The following is a 25,559-nucleotide window of genomic DNA, read 5'->3' as shown; positions in this document are numbered from 1 at the left end:
TTACCTCTGAGGACACTAAGATGGGGCATGAGGAAGCGTATTAGAAGACACCTCCAATTAGTTAGGGGAGTTTCTGTGAAGTCCCAGATAAAGCATTAATAATTAAAAAAACTGAAATCAGTTTGTCAAACTTAGTGTTTTGCTGCCAACTGATGGCAACTAGTGGAAATGCACCACAATTTTTGTACTCAATTTTAGCCAATGGAATTAAATATAAATTGTCCAACAGAAGAAACAGGAATGACTCTTGATCTTGTGACTCTTCACATTTATTCATTCTAACCAGTTCAAAGGCTCACAGGTTATGAATATAATCAGAAAAAAAAACAAACTGAAAATATAGTATGCCGTTACCAATAATCATCGTTTCTACAAACAATATAGTTTAGCGTTAAAATGCCAGTCAAAACACTGCTGAAAGGAGGTTTTGAACAGGGTCCATTCAGACTCCATGTCCCCTACCTCCTCCAGGACATGGAGGAAGTTCTGATGGAGGTGGGAGTTAAAATCATTTCAGACAAGGTCCTCCGACAGTCGTTCCCAGCACACCCTCATTATGCGCTTGGGTATACCGGGTCTGTCCGTCAGTTTTCCCCGCCATCTGATCCAGCTCACCACCAGGTGATCGGTTAACAGCTCAGCACCTCTCATCACCTGACTGTCCAGAACACGTGGCCTCGAGTCAGATGAAACAACTACAAAGTCAATCAATGACCTTTACCCCAAGGAGCTTCGGTATCAAGTACACTTATGAGCATCCTTGTGTTCGAACATGGTGTGCGTTATGGACAAACCATGACTAGCACAGAAGTCCAATAACATTTCACCATTTGGGTTTACATCGGGCAAGTCGCTCTTCCGAATCACCCCACTCCAGATTTCCCAGTCATTGTCAACGTGAGCATTCAAGTCCTCCAGCAGGACTATGGAGTCTGTAGGTGGGGCCCTGTTCAGAACCCCACCAACTCTTTCCGAAAAGGTCAAACACTCGGAACTGCCGTTTGGTGCATAAGCACCTACAGTCAAAGTTTTCCTCTCTGCGACCTTAAGTCACATTGAGGCGACCTTCTCATCCACCGGGATTAACTCCAACTGTATGGCTGCCAGTCGGGGGTTTGTGAGTATCCCCACTCCCACCTGGCACCTCTCACCCCGTACAACTCCTGAGTAGGATAGAGACCACCCCCTATTGAGGAGTTTTGTTCCAGAGCCAACACTGAGTGGAGGTTAGCCCAACTATATCTAGTTGGTCTCTCTCAACCTCTTGCACCAGTTCTGGCTCCTTACCCCCAATGAGGTCACATTCCACGTGCCCCTCTGCCCCCTGAAAGGCATCGCACCCGATACTTATGTTGGATCTTGTGGGTGGTGGGCTCATATGGCCCCCCCCACGTTGCCTTTCGAGGCTGAGCCCAGCCACCAGGCACTCGCCAAGGAACACTATCCTCAGGCCTGGCTCTAGGGGTAGGTCCCAGTGACCCTATTCTGGGTAGGGTAAACGGTCTCTTGTTCCCATTTGCCATAGGGGTTTTTTGGATTAGTCTGGATCTTTACTCCAGACCTGGTCACCATGGGAGACCAGGAGCATACTGCTCTCGACGATATTATCTCTGGAGATCCTTCGATCATGCGAGCTTTTCCGCTACAACAAGGCCCCGATCCAGGAAGGTACTTAGACATCTTTGTTTCTGGAAATGTACAACTAGCATCAAATTGCAAATGAAATATGTGGGTGATCTCACTAACCAAGATTATCCAGTCATCTATCTTGAAATTCCATTTCTCAAAGTCTTATCCCAGCATCAGTAACAAATCTCATGCTTTCATTTACTAAACTCCATAAGAAACTTCAGCTAACTGTGGATTCATTTCAAGAATGAAATGTCCAAATCTTTGGCACCACCCTCTGGTCAAATGTTACAATTACAGTTACTATATCATCATCATCATCATCATCATTCACTGAGTCCATCCCCTCACAAATGGATCATTTCCTGCACGTTTATAGATTCAGCATTCAGCAGTGACAGCAGCTGTAAGTAAATATGGATTTAAAACATTAATATTTTAACATGTTAAGTAATTTTAAATCATTCCCACATTCTTTGAGAGTTCATTTAAACAAATGTACTTTAATTAATAAAATAAAAATAAATGTACTTATTAAATCACACTCTTTACTTGCTTGTCCAACTCAGGGCTATGGCAGCATGGCACCTAAGCAAATTCATTTTCCCAACAGAAAACCTACAGCTCAGACCTGCTAATAGAAACTTTCAGATTATTAGCAATCATATTGCTGTAATATTTCTGAATATAGCTGTTTTATAACAAGAAGTCAAAATAACATCCATGTAACTAATGCAAACAAGAAAAGTTTATTTTAAAAATCATTTAGAAGTCTCATGTCATTATTACAAAAGAAACCCTTGGCAATCAAATGCCAATATCCCATGTGATGTTCCAGTTTAAAAACAGTTTTTCCAATTTGTTTTACAGTTCCTTCCTTTCATGCATTACAAGGACATGTGTATAACTTCCAAACTCAAAACTTCCCTTCCTTTCCATCCTTGGATCACTCCATCTTGCTGCTCCTGAAACCAACTTTTTTTTCCCCTCCAGTTACCTTGAGATTCAAGAGTAACAAATCAGAAAGCAGCCCGTTTCAAAAACGGCAATGAATACAAGTGGCTCAAATTTTCCAACATCTCAACACAGTCAGGCTCCTGTTCGCTATGCATACACAATCATTAACCATTTGCCATTCTCTTTAAGGTCAGATGGAAATAAGAAATACAAAAGGTGGGGGGACTTTGCTAGTACATTTTGATGATACTGGTCCTTAAAGTCAATGCAAAAAGAAAGAACATTGTATATGAAAAGGATGCAGTGTGCCAAATCCTACCGCTTCCCTCCTTAGAACAGCAGCCCACTAATGAGTGATCTATCTCTATGGTCTCCAACATTGCCATTACTTCCAAGTGTAGCATGTTACTATGGTATGAAAAGCTCTAATATTCCACACTTGGGGAAGAGAGGACATACTGGAAAAGTATTTTGAGCAGGTCATTCAAAATTAAGCAACTCCACATTCTTTCCCTGTAATGTACTATATACATGTTAATGCATGCAAAGCAAACACAGCCAGAGGCATTTTGGTCTGTTCTCATACCAAGTATTGCTTGGCTAAAGCCAAAATGTAACAAAATAAAGACTGCATATCAGCAGAAACTTGGATTAGATTAGTTCTGGGGGAGGGGAGGTCTCTCTCTCTCTCTGTGTGTGTGAGAGAGAGAGAGAGAGAGAGAGAAAACGCCACAACAGCAAGTTAGGACATGGAGCTTCATGAAAAATACAAAAAGTGTGAGAAAGAGGTGTGAAACACATTGGCAGGGCATGGGGCTTCAAAAGTTGTTGAGCTCCTGCAGGGTCTGGTCCAGAGTTGCATGGAGCTTTATGTTCTCCTCCTTGGCACCGGCCAATCTCTCTGGAAAAGAGACAATCATGATTCAGTTGGGGGGGGGGGGGGATCATATTTTCCTCTACCTACTGAGTTGCTGTCTAGGTGGCAGAGGAACACTTATTTATTTTGCTTACACTTTTCTCCAAAGTATCAAAATTGTTAGGCTAAAATTATTTACCCATGACAACAGCTGGGTACTTTCACTACAGTAATTTACGCTACAGATCATGCTTAAAGGTACTACAACAGTGGGCAATCTTTTGATCTGAAGATAACAGCTCTAACCATTATGCTATCAGCTACAACAGTCCTCTTCAACTGGCCCACAAGACTGTAATACATGCGGCTGAGAACACATAAATCTGTCAATACGACAACCACACAACCGGGTCATGCAGCTTCACCAGTTCCAAACATACAAGCAAGTCAACAGACTGGACAAGCAGGGTAAGAGACACTGAAGTTAGGCATTGACCTCAAAGTCCTAACCTGAATTGGATGGATATGATGTGGCAAGACCCCCAAAAAGGAAGGGGGGGAGAAGAGGGAAAGGGAAAAAAAAAAAAAAAGCTATTCGTGTTCAAAAACCTGAAAATGTATCTGAGCTGAAGCAGTTCTACATAGAGGAGTGGGACAACATGTGAAATCCTGGTCAACAGCCACATGAGGGGTTTAATTGTAGTCATTGTAGCTTAAGGTCACAATCGCAGTCACTGAACCACTTTTTCAAATCTATGATTGTGTATTTTATCTTCCACAATAACACGTGACAAAAACAGAATCACCCTCTGTCTCTATTCATACAGTACAAAAAGTGAAAACACGATCAAATTCAATGACAAAACTGGGGAAAAAAACTGGAAATTCAGCAAATATTTTTTCACACTACTTTATCTGAAAACATTAACAGAAGGCTTGTTTAAAACCCTTGTCAGCAGTTTAAGGAAATGTGTGCATGAAGTAGACAATTTAAATTAAATGTTGAAATGAAAACAGCCACCATGGGCATTGTTTACAGACTGCCAGGGTGAGGTTACGATGCATTTTGTACAGCACACTGTAGCTATCAGGATTTTGTTCTTCACTAAACTCAACATGCTTCATTTCCAAATTTAGACAAATTTTTCTTCAATTGATGCCTTTGTCCAAAGTGACTTACAGCAAATGGCAGTTCTGTCTATAACGCAACATGAAAATGCTGACATAAAGTATTCTTACTGTATCATTAAGGGCAAGTACCCCAAACTAAGGTTACTGCAGCAGGGGCACCATTAATATGAGCTGCACTTTTTGGATTTTATTTTTTTGCCAGTAATAATTCGGCTTGCTTTCTGTCCATTATGAAATCAAAGGCATCACAAATAAAGCACGAGGATCAAAGAAAATACCTTGTACATAATAAGTGTTTTTTGTAAGGAGAAACTAAGATGGGGTCTATTCCCAGCATCCTCAGCCTATATGCAGAAAGGGTTGTGTGTTCATCTCCTGGGAGCACTTACCATACATCACTGGGAAGTCAGGATGGCAGAACTCTCAACACAGTTTGTTTTCATACATAGGCAGTTAATATACAATTAACTCCTCAAAAGGACTTCATGTCATGTGTATGCACAGTTCAAACTTAAGATTAAAACCAGTCTTTCAAACTCCTCAAAAGTACTGATTAAAAGGGGAGAAACAAAATTCACAACACTGCACTGTTGTTCTAAAGAACAGTGTTCTTTCAATCACTTTTGTTCTATTCTCACACTAAATTGTTAAATTTAGTTCAGAGTCTTTAAAATCAAATAACTGACAGTTTAACAAATTTTTGGATAGTGAAAAATGGAAAGAAAATGAAATAAATGAAGGCATACCTCAACCATTAGAAACATGAAGAGCCATTGCACAGAAATAGAAAATGATGGAAAAACCATGTTTTCATTTGAATCACGTGCTTTCAGTTATTATACAACTAGGTTCTGGGCGCAGAAGTAACTGTATTAACACCAAATAATGATAATACACTACATTTACATTTATTTAGCAGATGCTTTTCTGCAAAGCGACTTCCAATGAACTCTATGTAGCATTATCAGCCTACACACCTTATTCAACAAGGTGACTTGCACTGCTAGATACACTGCTTAAAATGGGTCACTGATTTATACATCAGCGGAACGCACACACACTCTCTGTCACATACACACTATGGGTGAATGTGAACAGTATGTCTTTGCATTGTGGGAGGAAACCCACCCAGACACAGGGAGAACATGCAAACTCCACACAGACTGGGGTGGGGGAGAAACGAACCCACGTCCTCTCGCACTACCCAGGTGCTGTGAAACAGCAGTGCTACTCGCAGTGCTACCGTGCCGCCCGCCATTTCATTTTTCTTTGTTTGGCAATTTTTACAGAAGGTTGACCTGAAAACTACAAAATTTTTACTGTTGTGTGAGGACCAACATTATAATGTACATAATCAAATGCTTGCACCAAACTAAGATTTAACAGAACTGATGACGAATGTTCCGTTAATTTTCTTTTGGGTGAAAAATAAATCTACTTGAAGTACAAACTATCTGCTTAAAATGCAAGCTTGTATCCCATGGCATACTCCATCCTGGTACCATTTAATAGAAGAGAAATAATGCACGCAATGAAAATATTCACTTTAAATGTCTGCATTCTTACACTCAGATGAGCACAACTTTTACTTTTATTTGACCAGAACAATTTTAAACAAGGTGGAAAAAAAAAGTTTAACAGGAAAATACACTGGTGTAGTCCCTATTTGTTTGCCATGTAGATTTATGGAATTAAGCAGCATCTCAAACCATTTTGCCAGTGTTGAAAAGGCAGGGGGTCAATACCACTGGACAATGTCATGTAAATTATATTCAGGTAAGACACAAATTTCCAAAGATTCAAATGGGACAAACTTCGAGGGAATACCTACCTTTACAAAATACTTTATTCCCAAAGTATGATTTAAACTGTTCCTTGCGTTTCCTTTTGTGAAGGTGACCCCGTTGATTGAAATCCACTAAATAGGGCTTTAAAGAAGTTACGCAGAAAAACCAGGAAATGTAGTACGCGTGAAAAAATTTCAGCTATTACTACATAAAATACTGTTCAAGTCTTAAAGAAATGTCATCTTTCAAATAAGTTTTCTGAATGTTGCAGAATTACACAAGAAGGTGCTAAAGTAGGTACTTCAATGATGATGGAAACTAACATTATGACAAATGTACACTGCCTTTTTACAATGGTTCACTCAGCTACAGAGAAGGAACCACATGGGATCAGATTAATGGCCAGATACATGCCACACATTTCCATATTTGTATTTAATCTTGTCCAAATCAGCTTAAAGATTAATATAAATAGCATGCTTAGACACCATTTAAAAATTGGTGTAATAACATTCTACATTGTCAAGCTGTGAAGTCTATTTCATAGAAATATTCTAAACAGAAAACCGATTCCACCAACTTACATAACTAGAGGTGGACTCAAAAAAAAAAAAAAATCCAGTACAGTATATTGAGTGTTTAATACAATTTCCACATGCAAGTGTGCTTTGGTGCATAATATACAAATTATGGACGACATAGCTCCTACTAGTGTTCGGTTAACCTTAAAGTGACCAAAAAAAAAAAAAAAAAAAAGAGAAAAAAAAAAACTGAAGAACTCCATCACTACATGTAGTCATCTAGAGCCTGCCTGCTCCCCGACCCAATCTAACTTTATAAAATTTAGATGAATGAATGAACAAATAAATACTGTGCCCTTGCTTTACAGCTACAATAGAATCAGGAATTCAAGGTCCTATTAAATGTATTTGAGCACTGCAGAAGTAGTCAATTTTGTTTCACCATATGCCGAGAACAAGACTAACTGAATTTTGGTTTTAATTTTTCAGTGTAGATGGGTTAAACAAAGCTTCAAAGCTGATGATCTAGCCATAAGGTATGTACGCATATATAAATACTGTATATAAGCATGATAAATGTTTATCCTGTGCATTTCTGGATTGTAATTTTATTCTGTGGTACCACCACCAATTTTAAAATTGTAGATCTTGAGCTATCAAACATTTACTTCACATTTACATCTACATGCACTGGAAATTACATAAGCAAGTAACATGTGCTTAAGGGATCTAGAAGGAAAATTCTTCTAAGAGGTGCTGTTGTACGTAGAAGAGATGGGAGAAGTCAGGCTGACGTGTGGCGAGACCATAAATCACTTCAGACAGAACAAGAATAGACAAGACAGAACAGCACAGCAGGATACAGACTAATAAGTATCAAAGAAGAGAAAGGGTTAACAATGCGGTAAAGCAGATAAGGGATTTATTAAGGAAGTCACTAAAAATAGTCATCTAAAAAGGACAGAGGGAAAAACTGACATGGAAAGTTCGGCAGTCAATCGAGTTCCTGAGCCCACAACAAGTCCAACTGTTCATGAGCCTCCAGAGACTTATCTGAAAGGAACAAAGTAGGAGATGGGCCTTCAGCACAGACTCTCCACTGACAGCAAGGGTGCAGCATCACATCTATCAATTTATCATCACTAGCCAGTAAATGTTAAGGAATATCAGTATCAAAACTCATGCAAGGATTAGTGATGCTTCATCTTTATCTGATGATGCTTTTACTCAAAGCAACACACAGTGTTAGAGGTTGTAAAGCCAGCAGCTATGAAGTTTTTCTAAAGATGCTTATTTTAGCTACATTTTTCAAATTAACATTAGCAGGGGAACCTGTTTTCAGATCTGCTGTTTATCAGAACAATTTCTGAATTTCTAAACTACTGAACCACTGTCTTGTCAGTTACAGCAACTGAATGACTTTTCACACCTTTCTGGAAGTTTCCCCTCAACCGGCTCTAAAATATACCCAGCTCTACAGTCAGTTCTCACATCAGGTGAATTTGATACCGATTTCAGGTTCAAAGCCCAAGCTGGAGCGCTTCCTTGATGTTTTAAATGAGGGTTAATCATTATCATGTCAACCAACGAGATGAGATTTTTGCTGTACTGTACAAATCCATAGAAGTATCTATTTCACTAAGCTTGAGTGTGCTTGCCCATCTTTCTTCTAACTTCAGTTAGTTATACCATTTCAGGGAACAAGTCCAGAAAAATATTAAATTAAAACAAAGATCTTTCCCCAGTTGTTCAGTGTTCTGAGCACTCTTTAAAAATAAATTGAGCTGAAAATATTAAGTAGGACAAGGTAAGGAAAGTCTCAAACCCTGCGTACAAAAGACTGTTTTCAGTAATTACATGATTGGAGGCAAGATGTCTCTAGCCAAATTCCTCCTCGGATCTGCACTGATCTTAACGTGCTACAACCCGCGAGTGGCTTTTTAAATGCGTATCCCGTCACACATGTATGAACTGCATGAAATGCACACTCAGATAGCATTAACCAAGAATCTACTCAGTCCAAACCTCCTACCTGCCTCATACAACATGTCCAGAAATTGGGGTCCAGTAGTTTTGTCATCAATTTACTAGATCTAGAAATTGGCAAATCTGTTTCTGACCCTGGGTTTACAGTAAGCAAATAGAATAAATCATAGCTGAAATAATAAGCACTTCTCTTTGCAGCTTGATAGAGTTCTGGTCGCTTTGTTCATTTCCCATGTTACTCCTATAGATGGTCTCAAACAGGTTGGAACTCTAATGCATCCATATAATTTGTCTTTACATAGTGAGTATCGCTTCCTTTATTAAATTCGCACTCATTGAGGCAACCCAAAGGTAACGTAATGACTATGTGGTCAAAACGGAGTCAAAAAGTTGTGTTTCAATTGAACTGTGTAAATGAATGCGTGGTCCTGGTGAGGTAAATTCTCTTTAGAAAGGTCTAATTTATAGGTCAGTTTATTAGTTTGTTAAGGAGGTACAAAACCAAGAAGAAGTAGAAGTCAAGTGACTAAAAGGGTTCTCTGAGCACAGATGGGTTTTATGACTTGTGAGAAGTAGTCAATGGCCAGTGTGCAGATGTCACTGCAGAGAGAGACATGCCTGAGCAGCACAGCAAGTTACTGAGCTCCGTGCACTGGGGCCCTTCCCCATCAAGCACAACACAGACTAAAGCAAGAGAACATTTACATGGAGGTCATGTCATTGAGGGCATGGTCCAGCTCTTCGCTAATGGCTTTGTACTTCAGTTTCTGGGCATACAGCTCATCTGCAGGTTTTTGAGGAGCATAGGTGGAGATGGAGGAAAAGAACCCGTAAGACCAGCATGAAAAAAGAAAATCAAGAAGAGCAGGAAAGAAAGGCAAGAATACATTTAATAAAAGTGGCCACACAATGGAGAAGGCCCTACCCTCCAGGTCATCGATGGTCTTCTCCAGCTTTGCCACTGATCTCTCGGCAAATTCAGCACGGGTCTCAGCCTGTGGAAAAACAGCCAGGTCCATCAACTCTGCAGAGCTCTTGTGATGGGTTAGTCATCACAGAGCAGCTGGGACTGAACCACCACCAACCCCAGACAGGTCACACTGTAACCAAGCAGCAATAACTTCGAGTGACACAGATTACATAATTCCATTAACAGCACATGCAGATGTTCAAGTGTTTGCCGAGTTTGGCATACAGACCGCAAACATTTCGTCACCAGTAGAGGTGACATCAGTGCTTAATTCTACCATTCTAATAGTACATGCATTGCTATGTTGACACAACAGGTTACCCTCGTTTGGAGTAACTGATATAAACATCAAACTATTATTTCAGAGTTCCGGTTGTGTTTTGTGTGGGGTCAAACTATTTTCCATTGAGTTCATTTTCATTCCCCTCAAAGGTGAAAATTAAGTTGACTATAAAACATTCCAAAAAAACAGCACCTAAATTTTTTTTTTTTTTTTTTTTTTTTTTTAAACATGGCACTAGATTAAAAGAGGATAGTATTGAGTGTTATGCTGGTGTCTACAGTCACAAGTTGTATTTGGTTGTCGAACACTGGGTCCGTGGAAGATCGCTGTGTGAAATTTATCTAAGGATTATTTCAAATATTTTTTTTTTTTTTTTCTTTTAAAAACTATAAAGCTCCTTAGGGAAGGTAGTACCAGTGCTGGTTTTATCCCTGTATTATATTTGATATTACACACACTGCCTGAAACCGCTTGTCCCAAGAGAGGTCGCAAGAAGCTGGAACCTAACCCAGCAACACAGGGCACAAGGCTGGAGAGGGAGGGGACACACTCAGGGGAGGACGCCAGCCCGTCGCAAGGCACCTCAAGCAGGACTCAAACACCAGACCCGCTGCGCCACCGCACTCCCTCATTTTATATTAGTAATGGTTTATTTTAAGCAAGTCCTCGCAAACTTGCTTCCCCCCCCCCCAAAATCACCTTTTATAATACTCAATTGAAAATACCATTACTAATAATTATACCAGTAAGGTCTTTTTGTAACTTTCAATTTCAAGGTAACACAAATACTTATGTCATTATACCTACACATCTACAGGGATAAAGTTTTGTGTGCAGACCTGCTCAGAGTAAAGGAAATATCTGTAACAAAGCACATACCAAACCATCCTAGAGCAGAGCACACAAGCTATAATTTAGAAACATATTTCAAAGAAGGCTTACCTCCTTTAGTTTGTCAGAGAGAATTTTGATTTCCTCTTCATATTTGTCCTCCTTCTGGGAGTACTGTGGGTAAAGAGATCAAAGGCATGTAAGAACGTGCAATGGAAGTGGGTCAGATAGAGAAAGAGCGGACTACGGTAAGCAGAGAGCCATACAAGAGGATTCGATGCAGAAATGAACCAGTGACACGGAAGGCTTCGATGCAGCATTTAAAACACACAGCTGGCACAGATTCCTCAAGCCAGCATTACTCCCAAAATAAAAACATTGAGTCTCTCCTCTAAGTCACAATGATGCACCTGTACATATGACAAACATTCTGTAAATTCCATGCATACATATTTCCCCTTGGCAACTGTAAATTGGGTAAAACATCAAGAACTAATACTTGTATTTCCAATATAAATATGCTCATATTAAAGTACTTAAATCATTAACAAGATTCAGGTCAACTACAAAATCCATGCATTGTACACACAGAACTCTATACAGCACACACAATATACAACACAAACCCATGTGCTGTGGAGACTCTTAAGAGGCCACACAGTAGTACAGTACAATCACTGCTTTTTTTTTTTTTTTTAAAAACACACACACACACACACACGAGAATTTGCCCATTAACGTAAAGCTGAAGTCACGGTCAGGCCCTCTCGGATCCTGGATACTGCAACGGTGATCCAGTTCCTTCGGTACGCACTACATGCAGTGTTAATGAAACACAGCTCCTGCAGGAGGTCTTCCTAAGGCCCACATCTCACTGCACCCACTGGGAACAGGGCCCATGCAGCAAGGCAGTCCTGGATCTCCAGTGTGCCGCTGCTGACCATTCCTGGCACGCATGCATGTGGATATTGACAAGCCTGTTCAAGTGTGTGTTCACACCCAGACCTCCCTACCTTCTCAGCCTGGGCCTCCAGGGACTTTAAGTTATTGGTGACATTTTTCAGCTCCTCTTCCAACTCTGCACATTTGCTGCAGTTTTCAATTGGGATTTCATTTCATTTTTTTAGCACACATGGAAGAGGAAGTATTTTTTTTTGAGAAGGGGGCAGAACGAAGGAGAGAATGTCAGAAAATAAGGTGAAAAGGCATCCAGAAGAACAGTGCTGAAAAAGGACACGTGTGAATAAACTCACACAAGGCATTGAATAATTACTCAAAAGAAAGTCATTGAAAATGTACGCAAAAAGAACAACTCGTACGGTGAAACTAACTTGTACCAGCCACAAGTTTTACGTGTAAAAGTTATAAACAGATGAGGGAATAGAAAACAATGACTACATGACAGTGAACAGTGACCTCAGACACATTTGGGGACAAAATGGAAACCTGCTCATTGAAATGTGTGATCAGTACAAGCGACCAGTTGACACGTGGTGTGTGCTACTCTCAGACTGGGACCAAGTGTTGCGTTGTTGCACTGTTAGAGGGGCCAAACACTGAAGGAAACAAGCTGTGGATGAAAGCATGAGTGCAACCACAGCTGGACAAAAACTTTGGGAACACAACATGTACTGAACATGCTTCACCATGGGCAACAACACAAACTCATATGTAAGGCCAAGTATAAATTGGGTAGAGGGACATTAAGGAGGTAAACCTCAGAATGTCAGGGTACAGGTGGTCCTCAAATTACGACAGGGTTCCATTCCAACGACCTCGCCTTAAGTCACAAATCCTCTTCTACTGTATTATGTGAACCATAATGATACAAAAACAATTAAGATGCATGAATGCTGTTTTATAATATGGGTTTTGTGATATTTTTCACTAATTTCACACATTCATGCCAACATATGAATAATACTGGATTACACATTTTATTTTCATACTGCACTATTATTTTCACTCATTTCTCCCCCCCAACTTTTTCCATCCTGCTTCCACCAGAACTCATTTTTCATTTGATAGCCAATGGAAACAAAAAACTTGAATGAAATCACAAACAAGAAAATCTGCAAATGAAACCCAAATGCTGACTAAGACCCAAACAACAACAGATATGGGCCTTCATGGCAGTGCAGCAGTCGATGTTATCACAGCAGATAGAGTGGTTTTCAGACGCTGTGACCAAACGCTGGGATTTGAAAGTAATCTAAAGTTGAAGGTTGCCGCAAGTCGCAAGTTGAGGACCGCCTGTAAATCAGCTGAGGATGGGGAAACCACAACAAGACTGATTAAGGTGAAAGCAGTGAAGTACTAGGGCACAAGTCAGGAAGGATGAATGAGTTTTCAAAAAAGGAGCCAAAGTTGTTCCACATTAAAGCTGCAATCGTCCTTGTTCTTCTGGAGGCCCCCACTCGAAGAACCGCGAGGGGAACGTCTGAGAAGCTGAGCCATGTGGGAAAACAAGAGGGTAGTACCTTTTCCTCTGAGACCTGCAGTGTCTTCATAGTTTGGTCAAAGCTCCTCAGCTGTTCCTCCAGTGCTCGGGCTTTGCTGTTAGTGGGAGGGGTCACAGGTTCACCAGGCATGTAAACATGCAGAAGGAGCATGGGGTCCCATTATACAGGCATCAAGTAGACAAATGCACATCATTATGTACACCAATAATGTATTATTTTTGTTCAGTCATTAGAAATTACTACACAGGGACATCATTAAGTCACTCAATCCTGCTAGTAAGTTAAAATTTGTTGACAAAGGCCTCCCCAGAACTGCTGTCCAGCCTAGGGTGAGGACCTGGGTTTAAGTCCCACCAAAAAGCATGTGGTGAAGAGGCCCAGAGAAAACAAACTGGGAGAGACAGCCAAGTTTGTTCCCCTCATTGTTCACAGTGACTAATTCACAAAAACTCACGCTTCAGCCAGTTCTGCTCTTTCTTCAGTGCGCTCCAGGTCTCCCTCGATGATGACCAGCTTACGAGCCACCTAAGAGCACAGATGTGCGCACACAAAAATGCCACGTCAAGAGTGCCTTCAACTGCAGAAAAGGTCGAGTCAGCAAGCACCGGTTGCCTCACCTCTTCATATTTTCGGTCAGCCTCCTCTGCGATGTGTTTGGCCTCCTTCAGCTGGATCTCCTGCATTTCCATCTTCTCCTCATCTTTCAGTGCCCTGTTCTCAATCACCTTCATGCCTCTGAACAGAGGAACACATCCAAACTACATGAGCTTTTATTTACCTTTTTCATACAAAATCCCAGCTATGAAAATCAATGTAGGAACAGACAAGCTCAAATACAGGGAGGGGATCTTGGCTTAAGACAGCATTCCATTCTAAAGACCTCATGACAAGTTGAAAATCCCCTTATATGAAAATCTTGAAGTCATTTCTATTTGTCATTAGGTTAAACATTAAAAAAAGTATTGCTTGAAAGTATGTGAACCCTATAGGGACTGTATTTTGATATTTTATGCAAGAATAAACTTAGAAAATCTAAATATTACATGTTCAAATTAATAAAATAAATGATTTACAGACCTGATTCTACTTAGATGGTTTAATGAATGCAACTTGGGGTTCACTTATTTTCACACCTACTCTTCTGTGTTTCTACTACCCACACGATACCCTCTACAGTAACATAAAATTGGTCATTGTATCACATGAGAAAAGCTGCTTCTCATTAAATAACTATTTTGTGGTAAAAATAATGGATACAAGGGGTTCACACACTTTCAGGCAGCACTCTATGTACAAAACAGGAGCCTCAAGCTCACATAGAGCAAGAACCCTGACCCAGAGCATTCCTTGAACTATGCGTTTCAAGAGTGTGTGCACACGCTGACCTCTCACTCTCATCAGCAGCCTTCTCAGCCTCCTCCAGCTTCTGCAGAGCAGTGGCCAGTCTCTCCTGGGCCCGGTCTAGCTCTTCCTCCACCAGCTGGATCCTCCTGTTCAGAGATGCCACTTCTGCTTCAGCCTGGCCCAAAGGGATTGAGACATCATGACTTGAGACAGAGACGTGTGATGTGAGTATGTGTGTTCAACATGCTGACAATAAGGCAACACCAAGACTGTTCAACCTTCTTGTCAAAAGCAGTCTTCAAATATGAGCTGTACTTACAACTAATAAATTCCACTGAGTGCATACACTTCCTCAAATCCTCCTAAAACTTACGGGTTGCTGCCACGGGACTCAAAGGAGCAGGGTTCAAATCTCATTTATTGCTGTAGTACCACTGAGCAAGGTATATACCTTAAAATTACTCCAGTGAAAACTGACCAGTAGTAAAAATCACTGAAAACTGCTTATTTCAAGCTTTGGAGAAAAACATCAGCTTAAATTGACAACTGTAAAAATTCACATCAAGCTATGATTTTTTTTTTTCTTAATTAAGACATTCAATTTCATCATCATCATCATCTGCAGGGTCACTATGTTCTAAAACATGTCCTGAAAACGCAGGGTAGGAGCCACGTTACATTCTGGACTGGATGCCGTTCATCACCTTGACGCAACATTTAAATTACGTCTACTTTAAAGTGATACAAAATGAAAAATGTCACCACTAAAATATTCTATTCAGTGTTCACTTAACTCATTCTTCTCAGAAGCATGTGTAACATTCATCGGCATCTGACCACTTTCGGTTTGCACTAGTATCTATAATTAATAAAAAGCACAATGAAAGTATTGCATTTTCTGTCCGAAATTGCAATTTGCAGTGGGGGGTAACGACTATTTTCCAAATCCATAATTTGATTCTTTGCAAGCCAAGTAGCTGCTGGATTTTTTTTTTAAATAATCTTATCTAGTTCAAGTCTTTCACCAATAACATAGGACCATGTTAGCGTCTTTGCTTAAGAATTAGCTAGTTTTATATTGGGACAGGATTTAAGCACAGCACCCCAGCAAGCAGCTTTCATAAGTGCAAGAATCTACAATTAGAAATAAAAGTATTTGCCTGTAAATGTTTACTAACAAAGCATGTACCATTTATGCTGCAAAAATGTGCTGCCGAGTAAAATAATCAGATCAAAACTAGTTCATAAAACAGTAGGAATACATGACAAAGATCACATGAGTGAACACAAAAAAATAAAGCAAAAGTAGCATCACTTCAGTACATCATGAGAGCACAACTGTACCAAAGTGTTTTGCTACGTGATGCTTCACTATAAATTAGAGTATTTGGAGATTGTTAATTATTTTCACTCTAAGTGACAAGGAAACATTGCTGTTGCTGAAAATGTACCTGAAGGAGTCAAGAGAACACACTGCTTTGTGTTCTAGTTCTACCAACAGCTTCAGCTTATGCTCTCACTGAATACGCCAAACTGCAACCAATACCGAACTATGGAAGAACTATTATTTTAAACTGTTTATTCATGCATTGCTAATGTCCTTTACCAAACTACATCAGCAGAAGCATCTTAATCCTTAGTTTGTGTTGCAACATTTCTAGCTTTAGTGTTCCCACCTAAAATCAGGTGGTCCATTATAACTGTTTATAAAGCAATTATAAAACAATCACCAAATGTACTGTTGTATTACACCTTTCGACCAACTTCATTATTATTCATCTCTAATAATCATGACGTAATTACTATCATCTCATATGCAAGTTTCACACTTTTTATTGGAAGTCACGCTCTATTGAAACCACTTGTGTGTGGGGCTTCACCCATTTGTATCCTATGACCTACCAGAAATAAGGGCACACTACAGATGTACAAAACTCAATAAAACCAATGGTCATTAAATTTTGTGTGTGTGGATGTCAGAGAGCCTTACAGCAATGAGATGAAAGAAACCACATTGACATAAGCTGTCAGTCACATTTGACCGAAACACATCCCAAGCAAATAAAAACAAAAAGCAGCAATAGCACTCGAAGAACGTGCATCTTCTTGTCCACACTCCCTACATACAAGTTCCACCTAACAAAAGGCCTGCTTTGTTTGACATTTTAAAAAAGCCACAGCTATCGCGAACAAGACAAACCAAGTGGGGAAACACGATTCTGAAGAACACATAACTGTAGCTTCTCACACACTATATTCTTAAGCCTATATTCATTTAGCAGATGCTTTTCTCCAAAGCGACACACACTGATTAACTAGTTTGTAGCTGATACCTTTATCCAAGGTGACATGCACTGCTGGATACAATGACCCTATGAAAATTCCGCTTAGTGTATCATTATAACAAGCTCTTCTCACCGGGGAGTGACAGTAGGAGGGAACAGTCCAGGTCCGCGTACGTTGCATTCATTTGTTTCGTTTTAAAAACAAAAAATTATGAACCAACTATGTTTAAAAACCTTCTTTGCTCAAAATCTAAAATACTTAAAATACGCTTCATTTATCATTTCCTGCCTTCTTATTTTTTGACTGAGTTATTTCATTTTGTGGTATTCATGAACAACCCAAATGTAAACTAATTGAAAGCACGCATAATCCATCAGCCCTGGATGCCAATGCGGAGAGCAGCAACAAACTGCGAAACATTTGCTGGATCAATGCCCCACGTACACACCCACACCAGTGGATCTGACAAACAAACGACAGTACAGATGTTACATTAAATTTTACAGCTTAAAGCTTGCGTTATGTTCCTAAAGATCTGTTTTTGATCATGCGATAAATAAATAAATCCATCAGTGTCTTCATCGAACACGCTGGCTTCGCTCCGAGTTATTCATAAGTTAATACAGATCATTAGATGCTTTTCAAAAGCAGCAGGAGATTGACAGCAAGGTAGGATGACATGTCCACCGAGAAAATCGGCAGCATTTTTCAGGTGCTATTTCTTAAGAATCTTATTACTAATTAAGCACAGCTGTCAAAAGTACAGTGAAATTCTCTCTCTAGTAGCAGTACAGCATGATGAGATGTGTTTCATCATATTTGTCATTGTGACATTGATTTCTGAACTCTGAGGAACAAGTCTTTCTTTTTGTGCGTTTGCTCAGAAACAATAGCCGTTTTTCCTCATTTTTCTGCTTTCAATATTAAACCGAAAAACAAGACAAGAGCATCGGAATACATATTATGTTTTTCAGTTTCGAATCAAAAAATTTACGCAACAAACACAGACCAGTCCAATACAGAGGTTCCTTTTCTAAGGCGATTCATAAATACTTGCATAAGCCAGGTGGCAACAAAAAACAAAAAAACTCCCAGCTGTGGAAAAAGCAAAGGAAAATAAACCACTGGGGCTCCAAGTACAAGTGGCTCATTCACAATTTGATGCAACAGTAATCATTTGGGAACAGCTGGTAGCTTAGAGGTTACAGCTGCTACCTTCAGACCCAAAGGTCACGGGTTCGAATCCCACCTCCAGCTGTAGTACCCTTGAGCAAAATGCTTTAAATTGCTCCAGTAAAATTACCCAGCTGTATAAATGGGTAAATAATTGTAAGTAGCTAAACAAGTTGCTTTAAAAGAGAAGTGTCAGCTAAAATTAAATGTATAGATGGGTGAATGACATTTACACTTACAATGACATTTACATTGCTTTTTACACACTAGAGTTGTTTTAAAGTACCCAGTTCACCTCAACCACGTTTGTATTTGGACAGTGGGAGGAAACCGGAGCACCCTGAAGAAACCCACACGATCACTAGAACATCTCTGAACATCATGCAGACTAAAGGGGTATAGAATCTGCAACCAAAACCACAGCCCAGTTAGGGTGGGGGGCATCTAAATCTAAACAAAAACCTGCAATAACTTATGTAAAATATTACACGGTGGGACAGCGAATAGCGCTGCTGCCTCAAAGCGCCTGGGTGGTGCAAGAGGACGTGGGTTCGATCCCCACTCAGTCTGCGTGGAGTTTACATATTCTCCCCGAGTCTGCGTGGGTTTCCTCCAGGTGCTCCGGTTTCCTCCCACATTCAAAAGACACCCTGTTCAGGTTGAGTGTGTGAGTGACAGAGACAGAGAGAGAGAGAGAGAGAGAGAGAGAGAGAGAGAGAGAGTGTCCACTGATGTAGTATGGATGAGTGACCCATTGTAAGTAGTGTATCTAGCAGTGCAAGTCTTTCGGTGCTCTGGTTTCCTCCCACACTCCAAAGACATGCTGTCCATTTTACCCATAGTGTGTGAGAGACAGAGAGAGTGTGTTCCACTGATGTATGGATGAGTGACCCATTCTAAGTAGCGTATCTAGCAGTGCAAGTCACTTTGGTGAAAGGTGTGTGCGCTGATAACACTAGAGTTCACTGGAAGTCGCTCCGGACTGGAGAAGTGTTTGCTAATAAATAAATGTAATTAAAGACCAAACTTGTACATTATTCCAATCAACTACAGAACAATTCCCAAAAGAAAGAAAGGCGCCTAGTTGCGAAGCGGCCCAAACTTTTAGGAAGAACGAACTTCGCGCGGGAGGGAGTCCGCGTCGCACGCGCACCTCACAGACACAGCGCGAGACGCGCCTGACGCGGCCAAGTGAACTTACGTACCTGCTCCCTCAGGTGCTTCTCCTGCTCGAGCTGCCGTTGCAGGGCGATCGCTCTCTCCTCCGCATCGTCCGCCTGCTGCTGCAGAACTTTAATCTTCCGTTTCACCGCTTCCACACTGTTAGCTCCAGCCATTTTCTCTCGGCTCGTTTCCAAACGGCCCCCCGCAAGATTTTACAGGCGCGCTTGAATCAGGCAACAGAGAGAGGTCGGCTTGTCCGAGAGCGCGCAGCGGGACTCACTAGACTAGTCTCTGCCTCACGGCTCGCGCCCCTCCGTTCGGCTTCCGAAGCGAACAACGCCCAGCCGAGCAGCGCCACTCGCTCCCAACCAACTCGTTCCGCTCACAGAGCCAGGAGGCAGCGATTTACTTTCTTTTATCTGTTAAGCTACCCACCAGCGACACGTGGCACGCGACTTCTTCGACCCGTCGAAACTTCGCTACGAGTTTCTGCACACACGAAATACGAGTGACGACTACGGTCGAACTCGCACACAGAGAGAGGCTGAGCTGATACGACACACTAGTAGTTCAGGCAGCTGATGAATAGTGAGTCAGCAAACAGTTTGCATAATTTAGAATTCTGACGTTGTTAATTTGCCAAAGTTTGATTACGTATATAAACCGGAATGCACCGCTGTTAAAGCGCAAAGAATCGCGACAGAACTGTAAAGATTTCTCTCTAGGTTATCACCCTCCTCCACAGCCCACGTCTTCCTCCTTCCCAGCGACGCCCGGTTACTCCTCCCTGTCCTGAACTGCGCCTATAAGCACTGATCTGGGATCGGAATTTCCCTTGCCCTCGACGGGCACCTATAAGAACTGATCTAGGATCAGGCCATCCCTGTCCTCGACGGAAGCCTATGAGCGCCGATTTGGGATGAGATGCCCCTGCCCTCGATGGGAGCGTATGAGTACTGATCTAGGTTCAGACCGTCCCTGTCCTCGAGGCAACCTATGAGTACTGATCTGGGATCAGATCTTCCAGTTTGAAATGTACGCGTACCTTTGAACCTTTTTGTATTCTAAAAACTTTAAAAAGTGAAGGCTTGGAACTTTGGACAATAAATATACATGTAAACTAAGTGTTATCACATAAACTAAAATCCCATGGGATTCACCTTCAAGATCACTGTAGAACCGAACATTTCCAGGAGTAGCAAAAACACAACGATCATGATGAGTAGTAGCTGGAAAAGTTGTGACTAACAAAAATGCAGCAATTCCACACGATGAACTAACTAGCGTTTACTTTTGGAAGACTAAATATATCTAAGAAATATTCCACAAGTCTAGTGGACTCTTTTCTACAGTTTCCTTTAGGATTAATAAAGTTGTCATTTGTTGCATTCCCTTTGGATGTGTATCATCGCTGCTCATGTGTCTCTTTGAGGGAACACCTATGATACACATTTAGAATTGACTGAATTTTAATTTTCTAAATCTCAACTGTTATGAAAAACATGCCCTGGGTGTCTGCTAAACTATTTGTAAGGTACATTTCGCTTTGCCGTTTTGGCAAGATTGCTGCTTTGACAGCCCTTCTTCATAGCAGCCTTGGGACAAGAACGGGCTCATGAGCGCTGCATTCCTGTTCTGTGTTCTCCGAGCAATGTGCGGTACAGTGCTTGGACTTGTTTCCATCCCTGGCATAGATGGAAAGGCCCCAATCTTGCATAACACTGCAGTACACCGAGGCAGGTAACAGCACAGTCCTCATCCTCTATCCTTTCATCCCCTATATTTCTTAATGTTACTATTACTACCAACACTAACCAAATTCAGGTGAATCCAGTTCATAAAACATTTTGAAAACTCTTCTGCTTGATGAAAGTGAGATTCGGCAACTCTTTTTTTAGTATAATCAAGGATCCATACCACAAAGTGATTGCACAATAGCACACTGGTGACATCATACATATTTGCAATCACCTGTTCTCTCTTGTAGCTGAATAGCGATCCAGCAACGTTCTAGTATGACTAAATAAGGTTAAAGCGCAGCTTCAGTCATTCCCGCAAAAATGGTACTTTTAAAATGTTACCAGTAGAACAGAAATGTCCCATTCCAGGTAGTTACAGTCCTGATTTGTATACTACAGTCAAACTTAAGTACAGAAGCTTGAATCGGTAAGGCTAATAAACTGACTTAGTCCACCTAATTCAATTCGGGGGGGGTGCAGTGCCGCAGTGGGTTTGGCCAGGTCCTGCTCGTTGGTGGATCTGGGGTTCAAGTCCCACTAGGGGTGCCTTGTGACAGACTGGCGTCCCGTCCTGGGTGTGTCCCCTCCCCCTCCAACCTGATGCCCTGTGTTGCTGGGTTGGGCTCCGGTTTACCGCGACCTCCCACTTCGGGACAAGCAGTTTCAGTCAATGTGTATGTTTGTAACTGCAGTGTCACTTTTACCACTGAGTCAAAATCAGTAAAAGGTTAATAATACAAACATCCCACAATTTATTTATGGATTTCGCTCTGGAAAAAATGCCATATGTAACTGCAATTAAAAAAAAATACCTTGTAAGGCTTTATTACATTACTATTAAAACATGTGTGAAGTTAATCATCTTGCTTTTAGTACTGAACATCCTAGAACACTAGACAGGAGCTGCCATTTGAATCTAGTTGAATTAAGGCAGGCCTGTATTCCTGTCTCAAGGTGTTTTACTGATACCAATGGGCTTTCCACATAGAAACAGGTTGCATTTGCTCTCTACAGATAGAAATTCTTTTTAAAAAAGATATTTGGTATAAATGCAGTGAAAAATAAGTAAACACACACGCTGTCTGAAGCTGCTTGCAGTGAGCCAGAGCCTAACCCAGCAACACAGGGAATAAGGCCGGAGTAGGAGGGGACACACCCAGGACGGGACACCAGTCCGTCACAAGGCACTCCAAGCGGGACTCGAACCCCAGACCCACCAGCGAGCAGACACGGGCCAAATCCGCCACCACACCCCCCAATAAGTAAACAATAAAGTATTAATGTCTCAGAAAATTCATTACTCGACCACTCAGGGTATTTTACTTTGCTTGCCTAATAAATTCTCAATCCTTTCTTCATCTATACTCTGATTTTGACATACATGAAGTTATGTTTAGTATTACAACATCAAGCAATCCATATTACCTATTAATATTTTATGAAGTTCCTTTATTATTTATCAAATAATTCTTGAAATCAGGTTCCAGGCTATCTTTGAACCGGGGCACAGTTTGCTTACATTTATTCCTGCATTCTGCATAGTACCCCACTGTCCTCATTACTAAATTTTTCCTATTTTTAACCCCTCTGGAATTTTCCCAAAGCCCTTTCTGCATGACTTGTCCATAACAAGGCAAACTATTACTGCAACAGGTGCTCCAGCTATATCCAGAGCATGCCGGCATCCCTTCAAAGCATGTGTCTTCGGCACCGAGGTAACAGCTGACTTAGACCAGAGAGCAAGGCAGGGCCTCAAAAGTCCCATATACTGATATGGATGTTGTTGTAAATGTAAATATGGTTTTATAATCTAATGCAAATGTGTAAGGTATGCCTGACAAGAATAAACTGCGTGCCATTTATTCATTTCTTCACGTTCCTGTAGTGATGTAAGTGTAAACAGTATTGATGGATCTTTTCATATTACTTTTAACAGGTTAAACAATGTCTTGGAATCCACACATTAATAAACTTAACAGGCACTCATTTACAGATTTCATTAGACCTTAATTTAAATTATTCATTGACTCTCTGCGTAATGGAAAATTCCTTAACATGTGACAAAATTAAATAAGCTGAGGTTTGTTTCACTGAGCTGCAGAGATGACAGAGCTGAAAGGCCAGCCTTCGCAATTGCGGGGGCCCAGTTTGGATCACTTTGGTGAGGCCTCCTGGTTAGAGCTACTGCCTTTGGATCCAAAGGTCTCAGGTTCCATCGCTACCTCAAGTTGTAGTATTCTTGAGCAAGGTACTTACCCTAGATTGCGCTAGTGAAATTACCCACACCCAGGGTAAATAAATGTAACTTGAAAATTGTAAGTTGCTTTGGAGAAAAGCATCAGCTAAATGAATAAATGTAGGTATTGAGAGTATGTTGTATTAAAAACAAAACTATATCTGTATTTATTAGTTTATATTTTGACACAATGTTAAGACGAAACAGAACAAAACAACTGCAGGGCATTGATTGTTTTGTCAAAAAAGGAAACCCTAGGGTGAGACCCGCTGTGGGTACGAGGCCCCATTGGGTCAAATAGGTTCAGATGGCCCAAGGTGGGCCCTGAACAGCTGTGCAACACTCACATCTGCAGCCTTCTTCTCCGCCAGCTCCAGCTTCTCCTGGGCATCTTTCAGGGACTCTGAGTACTTGTCCAGCTCATCCTCTGTACTCTTGAGCTTCTTCTGCATGGCAAGGAGCTCCTCCTCATGCTGAGAGTAGACAGAAAACATGGGGACGCAGAGCACAGGACAGCAGGGCGCAAGTGTGGGAACAGGAGACCAAGACATAGTGAAGAAAGAACATGTTTACTTAGAGAGCATTAAGAGACTAAAGTCGGCAACATCCAGCAGGTGAGCTTATAAGAGAAACACTGAGAAATACACTGTAAAGTGTAACAGTAAAAGAGGGGGTTTAAACACAGGTACATCTGAAATCCACAGGATACATGACATCAGCATGACTACAAAAGTGACTTGATGCGACTCTGGAAAGGGTGACGTGTAGGTAAGTGTGTACACGAGTAAATCTGCATCCAGCATTAGCGCCGTTTGAGTTTTAATATTCTGTACGAGTTGTCTACTTATCCTCTGCTATGAAATATTTGCTTGCCATTTCTCATTTCTATTGTTTCCCTTTTATTTTTATTGTCCTTCCCTTTCCCTGCTGGACCTCCCAGAGTGCCATTCTAGACAGCTGGAATCCCAACAGTGCTTCACAGTGTTCCTTGGTGTAATAAGGCTAGAACCTCTAAAAACTTTATGTTTAGCTAAACTATTGGAGAGTTAAAGCTTTAATCAAAATTACTTTCATTGTATGTATATATATATATATATGAATGCAGCATATATAAAACTAGATGGAGTTTCTTTGTTTAATTGTATACATGCTTAGAATAAAATTTAAGGGAGATTTTTAATGAAAATATACAGTATTTAATATATATCTTTATATGTCTTAGTATATGTGAAAAGTATCCAAACCTGTCGGGATATTTTCTCATTTGTGTTATTATTGTGGAAAGAAGTCTGTGCGAATGGCGACTAATTTATTCAGGTGTGTGGACTATACGGTGGCGTGACTTGCAGAGGTAACCAGAGCTGAGAAGTTACTCCTGACTTCTAACCCCTTTTGTGACGCAGCACTTGCTCACCTGCTTGCTTCTGTCCTCGGCAGCCTTTTTGTCCGCCTCTGCTTGCTCCGCTTGGTCCAGCGCGTTCTCCTTGTCCAGCTTCAACATCAGCATCTTCTTCTTCACAGCCTCCATCTTGGCGAAAATGCACTGGGCTTTGGGGCCGAGGCAGAGGGAAACGATCTGGATCAGGGTCACTAACAGGACGAGGGAAATTCGAGAGGAATGAGCAGTGTGGGGCTTCAAGAAGAGAGAGAGAAAGAGAAGAGAGGAAGCAGGAGGGAAGGAGACCCAAGACACAGGGAAAGAAAGGTAGGAGAGAATGAGCGGAAAGAGGTGGTCAGAGGGAGACAGAGCTGAGAGTCTCAGAGTCAGGATATTTATATCTGAAGCTCAGGGGTCATCCCACCCAGCAATGTGTCCCTCCTTCATCGTCCTCCTCTCGCAATCACCATTGGGTGTCTCGTCAAGGTCCTGCCCAAACTTCTTTTACTGTACGTCCATCACTGTAACTCTGTCTGAACAAGTGGTCTCCGTCCACTTATCGATTCGCTCTTCAGTTCCAGTTAAAGTTTAAAAAGTAAAGATGGTATCCCGAATGTCCAGTTTCCAATCTTTGGCTAACCAGTTTACAAGGAACTGTCATAAACCAAAATCAGGCGCTTAATACACAGGAACTTAATGTGCATACAATTTAATGTGCTTTTAGAGAGGAACTATGTTTAATTTTACTTGTTTACTTTTGTCTCTGTCCCTCTCTCTCATCACACTCTTTGAGTCGCATACATAAAATATGTTTGGATTTCTTACG

At 41.0% G+C, this 25,559-nt stretch overlaps 1 protein-coding gene across 5 annotated transcripts; it reads right to left on the bottom strand.

Moving 5' to 3' along the window:
- Positions 1-2,355: 2,355 nt before the first annotated feature.
- On the bottom strand, positions 2,356-25,055 carry LOC108931756 (tropomyosin alpha-3 chain-like). Of its 5 annotated transcripts, none has more exons than XM_018747748.2 (9): positions 24,770-25,043; positions 23,703-23,828; positions 14,799-14,932; positions 14,031-14,148; positions 13,868-13,938; positions 13,432-13,507; positions 11,063-11,125; positions 9,793-9,862; positions 2,356-3,487 (listed from the first exon to the last, which is right to left on the bottom strand). In XM_018747748.2, exons 1-9 carry the CDS (start codon positions 24,881-24,883, stop codon positions 3,405-3,407), a joined length of 855 nt encoding a protein of 284 aa, XP_018603264.1. In that variant the 5' UTR covers positions 24,884-25,043; the 3' UTR covers positions 2,356-3,404. The 5 variants fall into 5 exon arrangements, with proteins under 5 accessions (XP_018603264.1, XP_018603269.1, XP_018603266.1 ...); XM_018747751.1 differs by lacking the exon at positions 2,356-3,487 and adding an exon at positions 9,294-9,651 and having other exon boundaries at positions 24,770-25,055; XM_018747753.2 differs by lacking the exons at positions 13,432-13,507; positions 23,703-23,828; positions 24,770-25,043 and adding exons at positions 11,965-12,040; positions 19,422-20,166.
- Positions 25,056-25,559: the final 504 nt, after the last annotated feature.

The sequence above is a fragment of the Scleropages formosus genome, chromosome 23, assembly GCF_900964775.1.
Source record: "Scleropages formosus chromosome 23, fSclFor1.1, whole genome shotgun sequence".
Classification (NCBI taxonomy): Eukaryota; Metazoa; Chordata; class Actinopteri; order Osteoglossiformes; family Osteoglossidae; genus Scleropages; species Scleropages formosus.
This window is presented reverse-complemented; position numbering and strand designations above follow the sequence as displayed.